The 13960-nt window shown below is 45.2% G+C and overlaps 4 protein-coding genes across 4 annotated transcripts; 2 read left to right on the forward strand and 2 right to left on the reverse strand.

Annotated features, from left to right (window-relative positions):
- Positions 1–2: 2 nt before the first annotated feature.
- BCIN_10g05290 (hypothetical protein) lies at positions 3–2806 on the forward strand. The gene is made up of 3 exons (XM_001546767.2): positions 3–303; positions 377–891; positions 987–2806. The coding sequence occupies exons 1-3, from the start codon at positions 253–255 to the stop codon at positions 2431–2433; spliced, it is 2013 nt and encodes a 670-aa protein (XP_001546817.1). The 5' UTR covers positions 3–252; the 3' UTR covers positions 2434–2806.
- A 74-nt stretch (positions 2807–2880) lies between these two features.
- On the forward strand, positions 2881–6293 carry BCIN_10g05300 (hypothetical protein). Its single transcript, XM_024695681.1, has 4 exons — positions 2881–4105; positions 4166–4637; positions 4718–5474; positions 5633–6293. Exons 1-4 carry the CDS (start codon positions 3134–3136, stop codon positions 6132–6134), a joined length of 2703 nt encoding a protein of 900 aa, XP_024551475.1. The 5' UTR covers positions 2881–3133; the 3' UTR covers positions 6135–6293.
- Bcleu2 lies at positions 6249–8161 on the reverse strand. The gene is made up of 4 exons (XM_001546765.2): positions 7821–8161; positions 7593–7685; positions 6804–7527; positions 6249–6718 (listed from the first exon to the last, which is right to left on the reverse strand). The coding sequence occupies exons 1-4, from the start codon at positions 7869–7871 to the stop codon at positions 6480–6482; spliced, it is 1107 nt and encodes a 368-aa protein (XP_001546815.1). The 5' UTR covers positions 7872–8161; the 3' UTR covers positions 6249–6479.
- Positions 8162–8218: 57 nt separating this feature from the next.
- BCIN_10g05320 (hypothetical protein) lies at positions 8219–12295 on the reverse strand. Its single transcript, XM_024695682.1, has 4 exons — positions 11487–12295; positions 9755–11412; positions 9024–9702; positions 8219–8971 (listed from the first exon to the last, which is right to left on the reverse strand). The coding sequence occupies exons 2-4, from the start codon at positions 10992–10994 to the stop codon at positions 8776–8778; spliced, it is 2115 nt and encodes a 704-aa protein (XP_024551476.1). The 5' UTR covers positions 10995–11412; positions 11487–12295; the 3' UTR covers positions 8219–8775.
- Between the last annotated feature and the right edge of the window lie 1665 nt (positions 12296–13960).

Consider the following 13960-nt stretch of genomic DNA (forward strand, 5'->3'; position numbering starts at 1 on the left):
TTGTTTACTTTTAAGGCTTGACCGAATGTCAACAAACCCCCAGAACTTCTAGCTAGTGTTTTCGATTTCATCATTCAAATCTTGGAATTCCAACTACATACTGGGTACCTACTCTGTACAGTTCGTTCGCATCATTGATCAGGGTGAATTGGATACTTCATTCAATCACTTTATTATTTACAACTCATTGTAAATACATTTGTTGGATATACCATCGCTTGACATTCAATCTATCAAGTTGCGCTATCAACCATGGCGTCTCCTCCGCGTCGTCGTTCTTCTCGACTTCGTACTCCTGCTAAAGTATGTATGGCTTTCTTATTATCATTGTAACGAGTATTGGGACTATGTACTTGGTACTTACCACTCATTTTAGACACTACAAAATACAACTCCCAAACTCACATCTCTTGCCGAAGACGATGAGGGTCCTGCCTATCCTTCCCTCCCGAACCTTTCGTCCCCAGTTCAAGCGCCCCAAACACCAGCTACTTCCGGCCGCGTTGTCCCACCTCGAGAGGAAATGCATCCATCCATGACACATAAATCTACCACACAAAAACCCGACTCAGGACTCCGGCATGGCTTTGTTGATATCAATGCCAAGGGTGACGACCAACCCTCTGGTGTTCAACAAAAAACCCCCTCAAAAATTGGTATCAGCTCCCCAACTTTCGATTTTAGATTCGCTCGTCCTGCACCTGTTCTTGGCCCTGAAGCTCAACGTATGATGGATGAACTGCGTGAAGAGGCCCTTCGCATCAAAGCTAAACTTGCTGCGGAGCGAGAGATAGAACAAAGAAACAATCCAGAGGGTAGCCAAATGGGAAGTCGAAGAATTGCGCAGGCGAAGGGCAAGGTTAGTAGATACAGTGATGTTCACATGGCAGAGTAAGTTTTGTTTGAAAGCTTTAAAATCTTTGAAGCCCATTCAATCTATAAAAGCAATTGAATATTGAAAGAGTCATAACCCTAACTTCATGCAGGTTCAAAAAGATGGACAGTATCGCCAATCATCCATCTTCTTTCCGAGCTCAGCCAGGCAGAGTTACTCCTACTGCAAAAGCTCTTAAGCGCACACAATCGAAGGCTAAGCTCAGTGACAGAGATGCCACTCTTAGCGAAGATTCTTCCCAGGATGCCGAGAGTGAAAGACTTGAAAATACTGCACCTGCCAAGCGGGCTCGTCAGCGTATGACGGATGATACTTCCACCCAGCGACCAATATCTCGTGGCAAGACTGAAACCATGGAAATGCCTTCTACTCCCCGTCACAAGATCTCCAGCATTCCTGCACATTTGACAACACCCACACAATCATCTTTGGCTCGTGCCCAAAGTGTTAAACATCCTTCAACTCAAATACCTAGCTTGTCAAGATCGCCATCAAAACCAAATTTGCAAAGCACCCCCCGCGGTATGTTAAAGTCTGCTACAATGAACAGTATTGCTGGATCAATGACTGCACCAAGTAAATCCATGCTCCGAACCCCAAGCAGATTCGACCGTATGAAGTCTATCTTGAAGCATACAAGCTCCAGCTTCAGCTCAAAAAAAGCAGAAAAGGAGCCAGTTATTCCTTCAATTGCTAGGAGTCCAAGCAAGTTGAATCTTGCGAGAGACCTACCCTCTGTTCCCACAACACCTATTGGTGTCAGCCGTTCTAAGAGTTTGAAGCATGTTGGATTCACGCCAGAGACGAAAAAGCACAGTGAAGCCAAGCACAACGAAACTATTGTTCCACAATCTCCATCTCCAGTAAAGTCCGGCATTCCTCGCTCAACATCAAAGCCCAATATGAAAATTACTTCCTCGCTTGCTCCCCGCAGACCTGTATCCCAACAAGGACCCACTGAGGGACAGACAAAAAATACTGAAACGTCTGAAACTAACGCAGTAGAGTACCCTTCCCTCGCTGGAGTTAGACCTCTTCCAGAACCACCTCGTCAAGCTCCTCCTCCACACCTTCCTCCTTCAGTTCCCGGCACCTTTACTTTTCGCAGTGATCATACTATCAGCTTCGGTGCTTCTCCAAAGGGATTTGGTCCATCTCCTAATCAAGCTACTGTCCGCCAAGTTCGTCGAAGTATATTTCCTGATGCTATGCCTGGTAGTTTCCCTGATGGCAACAAAGAGAACACCAACCCTCCTGTTCGTGAATCGAGCAAAAAATCAACTAACTTTTCAGCTATGCCAACTGTTCCCCATGGAATGTCAAACAAGAAGCGTAGGAGAGTCGAGTCCGATGGCGAAGAGGAAACACGATCACCAAAGAAGCAAAAGGCTCCAGAGGGCGCTATGCTTATGGCTCCAAGACTTCAATCTGGAAAGAACGTTATTGCCCCTTCAAACGCCACCCCAAGCCCTGCCAAAAAGAGAGGTTTGACTATGAGTCGACTCAACATGCTTGCACGCCCAAAGAGCCGAAAGTGATTGATTTGACAATTTCTAGTCGATGATGGTCGTCTATTATCGATTGGAGAATCTTAATTAATGGCAATTGCCCATTCATTCTTGTTTATACATTCATACGACTCGTGTATGTTCAGAATTTGTTTCTAATAGGATTGGAGTACATGGTTGGCGTCAACCTGAAAAAATCGCATATTCATGCATCTCAAATTTGGGGGGGTGTTTCATAGTGACTGGATTTGCCTGGATTACTACATTAAGAGCTGTTATTAGGTTATTCTTTTTCGATAACGGAGTTGCAAGAGATCATGATTCATGTTTGTGTAGTTAAGTCAAAACTCCAGGTTGCTCTTTCTTAATTAATGATAAATGAATAAAAAGCTACTTATTTACAATTTTCCCCTCGTACCTGCCTATTGAAAAAAAGGTAACATGATTATCCGACGTTGAATTTTGAGTCCTTCTCCTGTCCTCTCTTCAAAAATTATCAAACATACCTAGCATAGGGGCCGCATCAATCAGTAGTAACTGAGACACCATGCTGGCGCCTTTTTACATTCGTTTACACTTTTTTATTCTTTGAATTATAATTACACACTCTCTTTTTATCGTCCATATTATTCGTTCATTCGACTATCCGCTATATGTAATACTACCCAGATTAGAATATCAGGAACACCGCTCTCGGGCTTGAATTCACAATCCTCTTGAACGCACAAACATGACCGATCGTCAAGGACCCCCTCGTCAACCTACTTCAACATTCATTGAACTCCGTCCTCGTATTCGCCATACGATCTCCGTTCCACCCCTCTCACTAGCAAGTACTGTGTCGGATTCCTCGAAAGCGATTGGTGCCCCAATTGTCAAACCAATAGATACTCCTCTCAGTCCGCATTATGCTCAGACTTCTCATCCCAAAACTCACCCAACACCACCTCGACCGGCAACTCCCGCTCAGCTAACCCCAACTGTAACCGCTCTCAGTACGATACAAAAGTCCTCGGATCCCTTGTTCATCTGTACAATATGCTGGTCTCCTCAATATTCACCTTCCACGCCACGGGTCTTGGGGCGATCATCTAGAATCGTTTGTCATCAATGTTGGAGAGCGGTATTGGATTTAAGTATATGTTGGGTTTGTGGGGAATGTATTGTAAGAGGTGACGAGGTAGTTAGTTTGGGATGGTGTTTTTGGCATCGAGGATGTTTTGGGTGTTTGCTTTGTGGGGTTAGGTTAGGAGAAAGAGTTTTGAGGGAGTGTGAAAGTGAGTGTGAAAATAGTGAATATGGATGTGGAGACCGAAGGAAAGGAACGGAGTTGGATAAAATTCCGCTTTGTGAGTGGTGTGAGATGGAGACAAAGATTAAGGGGTATGGGGAAAAGAAGGTGCTGGAGAAAGGATTGGAAAATGTGACGAAATCTGATGGTGGGCTGACGAGATGTAGATTGGAGAAATTGGATGAGGATAAGGGGTTGGGAGGGAATTCGAACTTGAACTTGAATGGAAATAAGGATGTGGTGGTCGGATTAGACGGGGAAGAAAGGGGGGAAATGGAAGATACGGGACCATCTCCGCCTTCGTCATCTTCTCGTGTTTCACCGACGAATATGACGAAGAAATCATCGAAATCGTCTAAGATGAACGAAATGAAGATCAGAAAAATCATACGAGATTCTTCTACTCCTCAGGTATGCATCCTAGTCCAATCCAGTCTAGCCATGAGCATCTATATTAAAACTATTTCAAAGGAAGAAGTTGCACTCCTAAGTGACGCCGCCAAAATGGGCGTATCCGAGGACGGAAACCCAGACGACTCTGCCCATTCCCATAGCGATACAGAACCCGCTCATTTCGGCCAAACCGACCCCTCTACTTCATCGTCATCAATTTCCTCTCCCCCATCCGACATCTACGTCTCCATCTGCGATCCTGCCGGTCGAGCATTCGTGCCAGGTAAAATTAAACCGCTTCCAAAATGGATGTCGTTGCTCCCTAACAACGTACATCGCGAACGGGAAGGCGCAGAAGGCGATGCTTGTCAGAAGAAATCGCAAGCAGCGGTTTCGAGAGCGAAGCTTCCAGAAGCATATGCAGATGGGGCTTCATCTAGTCATTCGGAGGATTGTCCTGGGGATCATGATCCTTTTACATCGTGTCCAAAGCAGGAGAGCGTAACGGAGGTTTCTCCTCGTGAACACTCGGAGCAGGTGACGCCTAAAGGTATGTTATTATTGTTCCTTTACCCTTCACATATTCCTATGTATTAGAAAGTTCAATCTTGAAATATCTGACACTCCCAGACCGACTCTCAATCAGAGAATGCGTCGGTTCCACCTCTGAAAGCACATCAAATAGTACCCGACGTCCATCGGCATCAACCCTTTCGTCCCTCGCCCTTCCCAGCCCTGAGCAACAGTCACCTAAAACCACTCGTCCCCGATCCGTCTCCATCGAAGAAAAGCTTCCCCGCCCACATCAACATCCCGCATCTGCCTATCGTCGTGCAAATCGCTCCAGCACTATTGAGTCCGCGTGTATCAAACCCAACGGTCTAGTCCAACCCATTCAATACCCCGAACACATACCGCGGGACGTTTCGGAAAGACCACTAACCCCCTATCCCAAAAACGACAGTCCGGATCCTTTCCAAACCCAGCTCATTCCATCCTCCTCATCCCCCTTTCCCTCCCATCCCAATTCAAACCCCACCCTCCTGCACTCCCCCCTCTCAAACTTTATCACACCCCGAAAAGGCTCTTGTTGTGAACTCAGCACCTCTCTCGAAAGCGCGTCGGTAGGAGAAATAAAAAAACGAGAACGTAGAGAATCGGGTTTCGATTCCATGTTTGAGAGTTTTCCACGCCCGGAAATCGGGAAGAACAATAGCAATTATGCGTCAAGTCTATGTCGCAGTCCGAAATTGGGATTTTTGGAAAAGGGGAATGAGTATTTGGAGTATGTGTCGGGGGTGATTTTGCCTGGGGGAGGGAAGGAGGGGGATGTGGGGAAAGAGGGGATTGTGGAGAAGATTCGCAGACAGAGGGTTGGGACTGTGAGGTATGCTTTTTTTTTCTTTTCTCCTCGGAAGAAAAGTTCCTCTTTGGGGTTTCAGAGTTGGGCGATTGTAATTTGGGGGGAGTTATATTCGAGACGAGAATATTCATAACAAAGTCATTGAAATCCGTACATACATACTAACGCATCCTCCCCGACAGTCTCGGCCAAGTAGCACAAAATGTCAAGGAAGAAAAAGAAAGAAAGCGCGCAGAAACGAACATCCAAACGGAATGGAATTGGCTGGACAATGAATCTTCTAAAAATCACATTGCAAATGCAATTGTGGAACAAGAAGCGAATGCGCACGTGGGGAGTAGTAGAAGTGGCGCGAGACGGAATAGAGGGGTTAGTGATGATGAGGTGGGAAGGTTGTCAAGGGATGGGAGTAGGATGAGTGGGAGGAGGCGGAGGGGCACGAGTGGGGAGGAGAGGGGGCAGGGGAGTAGGATGGGGAGTAGAGTGGGGAGTAGGAAGGAGAGGGAGAGGGAAAGGGAGAAGATAGAGAGGGACAAATTGGAAAAAGTAGATAAAGGGAAAGGGAAAGAGGAGCTGGCAGAAGAGGGAGAGAACGGTACACGGGTTGAGGTTGGTGTTGTTGGGGCTGATGAGAGGAGGGAGCAATTGAAGAAGGAATTGAAGGGGTTGTTTGGTGCGGAGTGATGTCTCGCAAGAAGGAGAATGAAACCGTGTGACATGGAGATTGAGATTGAGCGAGAAATAAATTGTTATGGATGGCTATAGCTATGGATATGGATATGGAAAGACTGTGGACAATGCTACGAGTAGGAAATTCAATGATGACCTGAGGAGACCTAGACAAGACAGACCAAAATAATACATATTGCGATTGATATCTTAATCTTTTTGACCGCTAAATACTTTTCAACTCCATAAGCAACATCGTTTGTTTTCTTATACGATTGCGACTATGACCCATTGTATAATGACAGATTCTGTAACACCAGGTACACTTTACGACTCTGGCAAATTCCCTTTTTGATACATTTAAAGCTCCTTCAAGACCTTCTTTAATTCCTCAACAACTGCATCACCAACCTCAACAGTCTTATTCGAACCACCGATGTCGGCGGTTCTGATTCCCTTTTCGATGGTTCTGCGGACAGCTTCTTCGACGGCTTTAGCTTCGACTGGGAGGTTGAGAGAGTATTTGAGCATCATGGCGACGGAGAGGATGGTACCGACGGGGTTTACGATGCCTTTGCCACTGATGTCTGGGGCGGAGCCTAGAGGGAATTGTTAGATCTGAAATGTGTAAAAAATGATGGAAAGGAGACAACATGGTGAGTAGCAATGAGGATAGAAACATACCGTGAATTGGCTCGTAGATACCATTACATCTGCTCTTTCCATCAGGGACACCACTCAAACTTGCACTTGGCAAGAGTCCAATACTGCCAGGAATAACGCTGGCCTCATCACTGATAATATCTCCGAACAAATTGCTTGTTACTACGATACCGTTCAACTTTCTTGGGTCTTTTACCATCAACATGGCTGCACTATCAATTAAGTGATGTCCGATCTTCAATTGTGGAAACTCCGCAGCCATGACGTCGGTGACAGTTTTGCGCCATAACCTTGATGTTGCGAGAACGTTTGCCTTATCCAAACTCCAAACTGGAGCTGGGGGATCTTGCGCAAGGGCAAGGTTTGCTGCTAATCTTGTCACACGCTCGATTTCCTCTCTGGTATATGGTTCTGTGTCCCAAGCCTTTCCGTCTCCCTCATCTTCCTTTCTCTCTCCGAAGTAAATGCCTCCGGTCAATTCTCGCACAATGCAGAAATCGACGCCTTCGCAGACCTTTTCTTTCAATGGGGAGATCTCGGTCAAGGTAGGTGATGCGAAATTACAAGGGCGGAGGTTTCCATATGTGCCCATTTGTTTGCGGAGAGCAAGGATTCCTTGCTCGGGGCGTACTTTTCCAGTTCCCCATTTTGGACCACCGATTGCGCCGAGAAGAACGGCATCGGCGTTTTTGGCAGCTTCGAGAGCTTCGGCTGTGAGAGGCTCACCGTGGGCATCAATTGAGCACTGTAATGGGGACGAGTCGTAAGTAAGGGATTTGGAAGCCAAGGTGCTTGTGAGTGGGGACTTACACCACCCAAGAGATGTTCTTGGAAATTGAACTTTCCAACTGATGGTCTATCGCTTTCTACCACTTTTAGAACCTTGATAGCTTCCGCTACAACCTAAGTAGAAGAGTTTATTAGTATATTTCCTTCGCCAGTTGTTCGATTTGCAGCTTTCAATGGCTATGCAATCCAATTTCCAACCCCGTATTCTCTCCACAGACAGGAATTAGAGCAACAAGTAACCAAACATACCTCGGGACCGCAGTGATCACCACCGAAAACTACAATATTATGAGTTGCCATCTTTGCAGTAAGAATTTCTTTATTCAACAATTATAAGGACAATGGATATCTAGAGAAAAAGAAGAAGGATTGAATTGTGTTGTTTGGGGACGAGAAAATGTTTGGGGAACAAGAATGACTTTATTGATAGCCCCGCCCCCACTAAGTCCGATTTCGGAATGAAGCTTTGCGCCCGAACTCGGAAATCGGGACGTCAATATGAGTAGGTGGTGATTGGATGAATTGAGGCCAGGGACAATACGATCTATACACGTAGGTAGAGAGATTGAGTTTGAATCATTCGAATGGACTTGGAATAGGAAGAGCTTTGGAATTCAGATAGCTTCAAACAATCAGATGCTCTTCATTGAGACCAATTCGGCATTTAAACAGATTGACTATTGGATATGGTCTGAAAAACGTCTGGACAATCTACGCACGAGCTCGATGAGTATCAGATATGTCAAGGTATATATGTATGCATTTATTTTGTGCTGTTGCTGAGTATCCTAAGAATCTTCCCTTGAATCATTACACTCTTTCATACATATTGCAATAATCAAACCCAACTCCGCTTTATCCTTTCCCTTTTCCCCTTTCCCCTTTTGCCCTTCCCCATTCTTTTCGGTCGTAAATCTTATTCTTGTATTATATCTTGGGAATCATGCATAGTGACTTTGATCTGTATTGTATATGCTCTTTGAAAGGGGGTATCAGTGTCGACAAAAGAAAATAGGAAAAAATGCTGGTGGTAGGTAAGTGTTAAAAACAAGTGGTTTGGAAAATGCCCACCATCTGATAGTTGTTTCTTCAGTGGCAGAAAAAAAAGAAGGAAAAAAGGAAGCGAAGCTTAAAATTACGATCCATCAAGCTCCAAATCTCGTAATTTGATATATGAGGTGTGAGATGTCAATTTGATATTTAATCAACGATATGATCTGAAAGATTTGTGGGCGAGAGGAGAAGAGGGTAGACCCCTTTTCTCTCTTGCGGACTCTCGCAAACGACCGTTTCGCATATTTGGTGTTAGGGCACAGAAGGCACATATGTAAACTTTCGGGAGAGTCCTTCGGTCTAGGATATTGACACATTGTCCATGAAGCCAGTTCTCACAAGACTCACTTGAAACGAATTAGACAATGGAAATTGTAACAGTAGTAGTAGCAAACTCACCATTGAATCATGAAAGAGTCCTCCTCCGCATTGTTACAGATACACCGAGTAGTACCACTCCTCGAGCTGGATGGTGTTGCTCCATCAGGGGAATTGTTAGACGACGAAGTATATTCTGCGTAGCGACCTGGTCTAGGGGTTGTATCGGAGTACAGACGAAGATGTCTTCCATTTTTTGACATTTGTTGATTACTTCGACGCTCCCTGACAACCTTCCGCAAAGCAGAAGCTGCGTCTCCAAGCTTGACCTCATCAAGTACTGTCTCTGCCTCACTCATCTCATCGATACTCGTGTGCTGACCCGAGGACCGACTATAGCCGCTTGTACTTGTGCTAGGTCTGCGAAAGTCACTAGAAGAAGCATCGAATAGATCAAATCTGGGCGGTCTCTGCTGCGGCAGATTGAAAGAGTTATTGCGACTTGGAATGATAATTGGTTCGTCGTCAGTAGAAGAATCATATTCTGACTCATAATCGATGACTTGAGATGATGTCCGTCGCAAGCTTCTCACCGATTCATCGTCTACAACAACAGTAGCTCGACCATTACTACCAATAGCGAGCTTGACATCTCGTCGAACTTTTGGTAATGCAGCTGGTGATTCAGGGATAGAAGTAAGATTTGGATGACGCTGCTGTTTCACAGGAGATAAACGTCCCGAGTTAAAGCGTGGTGGTTCTTGTCGAGAATGTTAGCTTAGAATCAGGAAACAAGGATATTTGAACTGTACCACTACGACGTTGATCCCTATTACTCTCACTGACACTTCGTCGAGGACCAGGCCGTGCAGACCCCTTGACTGGTGAGCTAGCAGTTCTCCTATCTATTCGATGCCCCATGCTACTCTCTCTGAAACTTCTTGATCGACGAAGTTCTTCTTGCTCGCGAGTATATTCTCGAACTTGATGCTGATACGGCTCCAGTTGCTCTAGATTTCGAATCGGACTTGTAGTCGCTCTTGATGCTGGCAAGAGCATATCTTCCAATCCCCCTTGGGACGTACTGCCTGTACTAGGGCGACTATAAATTATACCAGGATCGACCACGCCGGGAAAATTCTCCATGGCTATCGAATTCGAAGTTGCTGTTGCGCTACTAAAAGCTAACAACGGAAGTGATGTAGGGAGTGCTGAAGTTATTGGCAAGGAAGTTTTTGAGGCTATCTGTCTGTGTCGTTTGCGGGGCTCAGCTTCAGCTTTGGATTCGCTTGATTTTTGAGGCGACAAATTCACTGATTCTTGAAACATCTGGTTGCTTCTTCCCCAATCAAGAGAATTGCTTCCCCTATGACCTTGGTGGAAGATACCCGCTGAATCGGTTGAGAAATCCAGATCCATACCATCCATACTAGTATCCCATATTGCTTTGTTACTTGCAAAGAATGGGGTTGATGCTGGTGCGGTCATTGGATAACCAAATGGATCCATAGCTGTTGATGATTGTGCCATTAATTGAGGATGGTGATTACTTGAGTCAGAAGACTCAAAGCCATTACCTCGAACTTGAGTATTATTCGGAACATTGAATATTTTTGGGGCTAATTTCCTAGTACCTTTTCCAATAGAATGTGGAGGTGTAGCAGTTTGGCCACTGAAAGGATCATCCAACCTTTTCTTTGACTTTTGGGGGGTCTTGGAAACATCACTTAATCGTGCTCTGGAAGCAGGTTGCGGGGCAGTAGCAGCAGATATATGTTTGTTGGGGGATGTGGTATGAGCTATTGCAAAACCAGAATTTGGTGATAATTGGTGCATGTGCATTCCCATATCTGTCATCATGTCTCCCTCAACATTATAATGTCCATTGTGAGTCAGGGATGACAATGCTTGAGCTGTTGAAGTATCAACAAACGGCCGTTGCCCATTGACGAGACGCCCAGGTGTTGCGTTGAACATAGAATAATCTTCTGCAAATTGTGGGGTCCATCCTCCCTGGCTCCCTTCATAGCTTGCTTGCTGCTCCCAACTCATTGCAACTCCTCCCTTCCACCCTTTCGAAATGGAGTTTGAGAATCAAGTCTGGCCAGCCTCCTTTTGTACTGCATACATTCAGACCCCGGCGTTTCAATCCTTTTGTTGATTTGACTTGTGATCCAACCACTCGAAATTCCCAGAGCCTTTATCAATTGATAAAAGATATTTCCAGATAACAAGACTTTTTCTGCGAAGTGGAGCTCTTTGGGTTTTGCTTAGCAAATGTAATTCTCCTTGATCTACCCGCAGCCAGCCGCCCGCTCCCGAAATGATGGGTTCCCGAAATTTGTTGCAGAGGCAGTTGAAGATAACTCGACGGGAAGGACTCGATATAGTTGCAAAGCACTATTGGAATCGAGGGCGTGAATAATTTACAGCATGGCAAGGATGTATATCTGTTCGATTTTTCTTGAAGCTGGTTTCACATGTGGTCAGCAAAGCTTCTGGAGGATATTCAACAAGGCAATAGTAGATAACGACAGTACTCACCAGAACAATCAACAGACAATTGTCAAAATAACAAATATTGAGAAGGAAAGACACCAAATCTGAGGTCAGAGGTCGAAATTGAGACGTCTACTCCAGCTACCAAAATAGCGGGGATTGTTCCAGGCAACCGGAAGGTATATCCACTCTCAATTCGCTACAGTAGCTACTTCAGGTGCTCTGAAGTCGGTGTCAGAGTCATACAAGGATTGTTGTATCTAGGGAAGATCTCTTGCTCCAATGGACTGCACAAGATCATAACGAGCTTCATTAGCGATTGCTGTAAAACATTACGATTATTGGAGTTCTGGTCTATCGTGTTGCTCGAGGGATGGGACAGCAGGGAGAACACCAAGACCTAGGCAGGAGGTATGTTGGAGATCTTCAAGTGTCTAGAGGGTCAAATGAAAGTGGAGGCAAGCCTTCTGTGGTCGGAAATCCTGAAGATGGCGGTATGGAAATGGAGTGTTGCTGGGCCAATTCAACACCAAACGCAAGCAGATTAAAGTAGTGTGAATAGTGTAAAGACGGCGTGCGAGTGAAGAGAAAGTAGTGGGAAACAAAACAAGGAAACGATTTTTTTCGACCGAGCGAACGAAGGGGGTTTCCTTCCCGTTCTGATCAGATATGGCCGGGGCGTTTGAGCCGGATAAGTCTGAGTGTGGTGTGTGTGAGGGATCTGGGCTGGGAGGAACAAATGAATGGATAACAATCAAAGATTACATGTTACCCTGAGGCGAGAGAGGGGGCGAACATCATGATGGGATTATACACACACGTATATAGATATGAAAGAATATGGATCACCACGCAAATAGATTAATGATATTGTCTCCGGATGTACCTACAATCGCGGTGTTGTATTGACTTTGAGATGGCGTCTTGGCACTTCTTCGCCTGCCGGTCTGAAGCCTAGATACCTAGATACCTAGCAACCCATCAACCCATCGACTCATCATCATCATCATCATCATCATCATCACCATCACCATCACCATCATCCACTTTCAACCGCCCTGAACACGCATCCAATCAATCTATGCTGTCTTTTGAGGAACAATTAGTAATGCATCTTTAACTTTCCAATATCTCATATCACGATTGGCGATAGACGGCTTCTCTGCAGTGCCAAATGCTACATTGGCGATGCAACATGCATTGAGTATTAGGATGAGCGTCCATCTGCTGCTGGTCATTTTGGCTACCTAGGTTTGGCGATTCTGGGGGCGGTGTCAAATACGTTCACGTGGGATGTCATGGTGAAAAATGTGAATACGTTCCAATCGTGGGAGAGGGAGGTGATGTCTACCTAGGTATGAGATGAAACCGCAGAGAGGAAAGAAGCTCGCTGCGAAGGCGACGAGAATACTCATGACGCCCTTCGGTCTGTCTGGTAGTAGCTGTGGAGTGCGGAGTGGCGCGTTGTGTTCGTGAACATCACGTTCGCAGGTAAAAGGTTGGTACTCCACTATTCTCCTGTCAGACAAGTGAGCGTCGTCGGGAGACTTTCTTTTACCAGTCATACACAAATCAGCTCAAATGTCCATTGCATGTCTTAAAGTTTGAAGGAAGATCGTTGTTCTACGCAAGGAATGCCACGCCTGCAAAACAGTCAATTTGGTGTGTACAGTCAAGCATATATCTGTTGATTCTCGACGGCCAACATCTCTTTCTCGGCTCGACAATAATACAATGCTACCAGAGCTCGGCAACATACAAACTCTGTCGTTAAACGGTAGTCTTTACGGATTACTCTATGTATTCTCGGGTTGCAAATTCTCGTCATAAAGCAAATATTTTATTAAATTAGACAATTCATCTGCATTATCTTCAAAACATCCTTCAACGCAAAGATGCCCTCAGAACCAACCCCATCCCAAAAAGGATCAGTCATGGTATCAGTCATTTCCGCTCTCTTTCCGTGGTCTAGATTCGTCATTACCATGATCAATCTTTCCGCATCCCCGTTAAGATTGGGATAATCAGCTTCAGTCCATTGCTCAAAAGGTTCATGCCCTTCGGCTTGCTCCTTATTCTCTTCAATCATTTTCCAAAGATTCTTCAAGAGCTCGCCTGCTTTCTCATCATCCACATGCTTTACAAGCGCATCCGAAAGCGGCCCGAAGTGCGACAGTAGCTTGTGCAAGATTACCCGCTCCGGTTCTATGTAGACTTCTAAAATCGAGGTGAAACGATTCAACCACTGTGAGCAGAAAAAGACACTGAAAATAACCAATTTCTTAGAAAACGGGGCTCTGCAAGGATCGAAAGTTTAACTTGCCAAAAGTCCGAAAGCAAACACCTCCGAACGGTTCTTATCTTATGGTCTAGAAGATTCGTGTCTATGAGTTTCAAATCACAGTCTAAACCGCCTAATTGTACCTTTCCAAGGTATGATTTAGTTTGCATATTAACAAACCAGTCGACGAAAACCTTGTTGGACTTCACGTCTGGAGCATAGGAATGAGGCCAGGAGA

Source organism: Botrytis cinerea, chromosome 10 (genome assembly GCF_000143535.2).
Source record: "Botrytis cinerea B05.10 chromosome 10, complete sequence".
NCBI classification, from domain to species: domain Eukaryota; kingdom Fungi; phylum Ascomycota; class Leotiomycetes; order Helotiales; family Sclerotiniaceae; genus Botrytis; species Botrytis cinerea.

Excerpts from the sequence above, each read along its gene's own strand:
- Bcleu2 (XM_001546765.2), bottom strand. The coding sequence starts at position 7,871 with ATGGCAACTCATAATATTGTAGTTTTCGGTGGTGATCACTGCGGTCCC. Across the intron at positions 7,686-7,820 it reads GTGATCACTGCGGTCCCGAG|GTTGTAGCGGAAGCTATCAA; the intron begins GTATGTTTGGTT and ends TCTTCTACTTAG. Across the intron at positions 7,528-7,592 it reads AAGAACATCTCTTGGGTGGT|TGCTCAATTGATGCCCACGG; the intron begins GTAAGTCCCCAC and ends TCCCCATTACAG.
- BCIN_10g05320 (XM_024695682.1), bottom strand. The coding sequence starts at position 10,994 with ATGAGTTGGGAGCAGCAAGCAAGCTATGAAGGGAGCCAGGGAGGATGG. Across the intron at positions 9,703-9,754 it reads TAGGGATCAACGTCGTAGTG|AACCACCACGCTTTAACTCG; the intron begins GTACAGTTCAAA and ends ATTCTCGACAAG. Across the intron at positions 8,972-9,023 it reads GACTCTTTCATGATTCAATG|TGAGTCTTGTGAGAACTGGC; the intron begins GTGAGTTTGCTA and ends ATTCGTTTCAAG.
- BCIN_10g05290 (XM_001546767.2), top strand. The coding sequence starts at position 253 with ATGGCGTCTCCTCCGCGTCGTCGTTCTTCTCGACTTCGTACTCCTGCT. Across the intron at positions 304-376 it reads GACTTCGTACTCCTGCTAAA|ACACTACAAAATACAACTCC; the intron begins GTATGTATGGCT and ends CACTCATTTTAG. Across the intron at positions 892-986 it reads AGTGATGTTCACATGGCAGA|GTTCAAAAAGATGGACAGTA; the intron begins GTAAGTTTTGTT and ends AACTTCATGCAG.
- BCIN_10g05300 (XM_024695681.1), top strand. The coding sequence starts at position 3,134 with ATGACCGATCGTCAAGGACCCCCTCGTCAACCTACTTCAACATTCATT. Across the intron at positions 4,106-4,165 it reads GAGATTCTTCTACTCCTCAG|GAAGAAGTTGCACTCCTAAG; the intron begins GTATGCATCCTA and ends ACTATTTCAAAG. Across the intron at positions 5,475-5,632 it reads CAGAGGGTTGGGACTGTGAG|TCTCGGCCAAGTAGCACAAA; the intron begins GTATGCTTTTTT and ends CCTCCCCGACAG.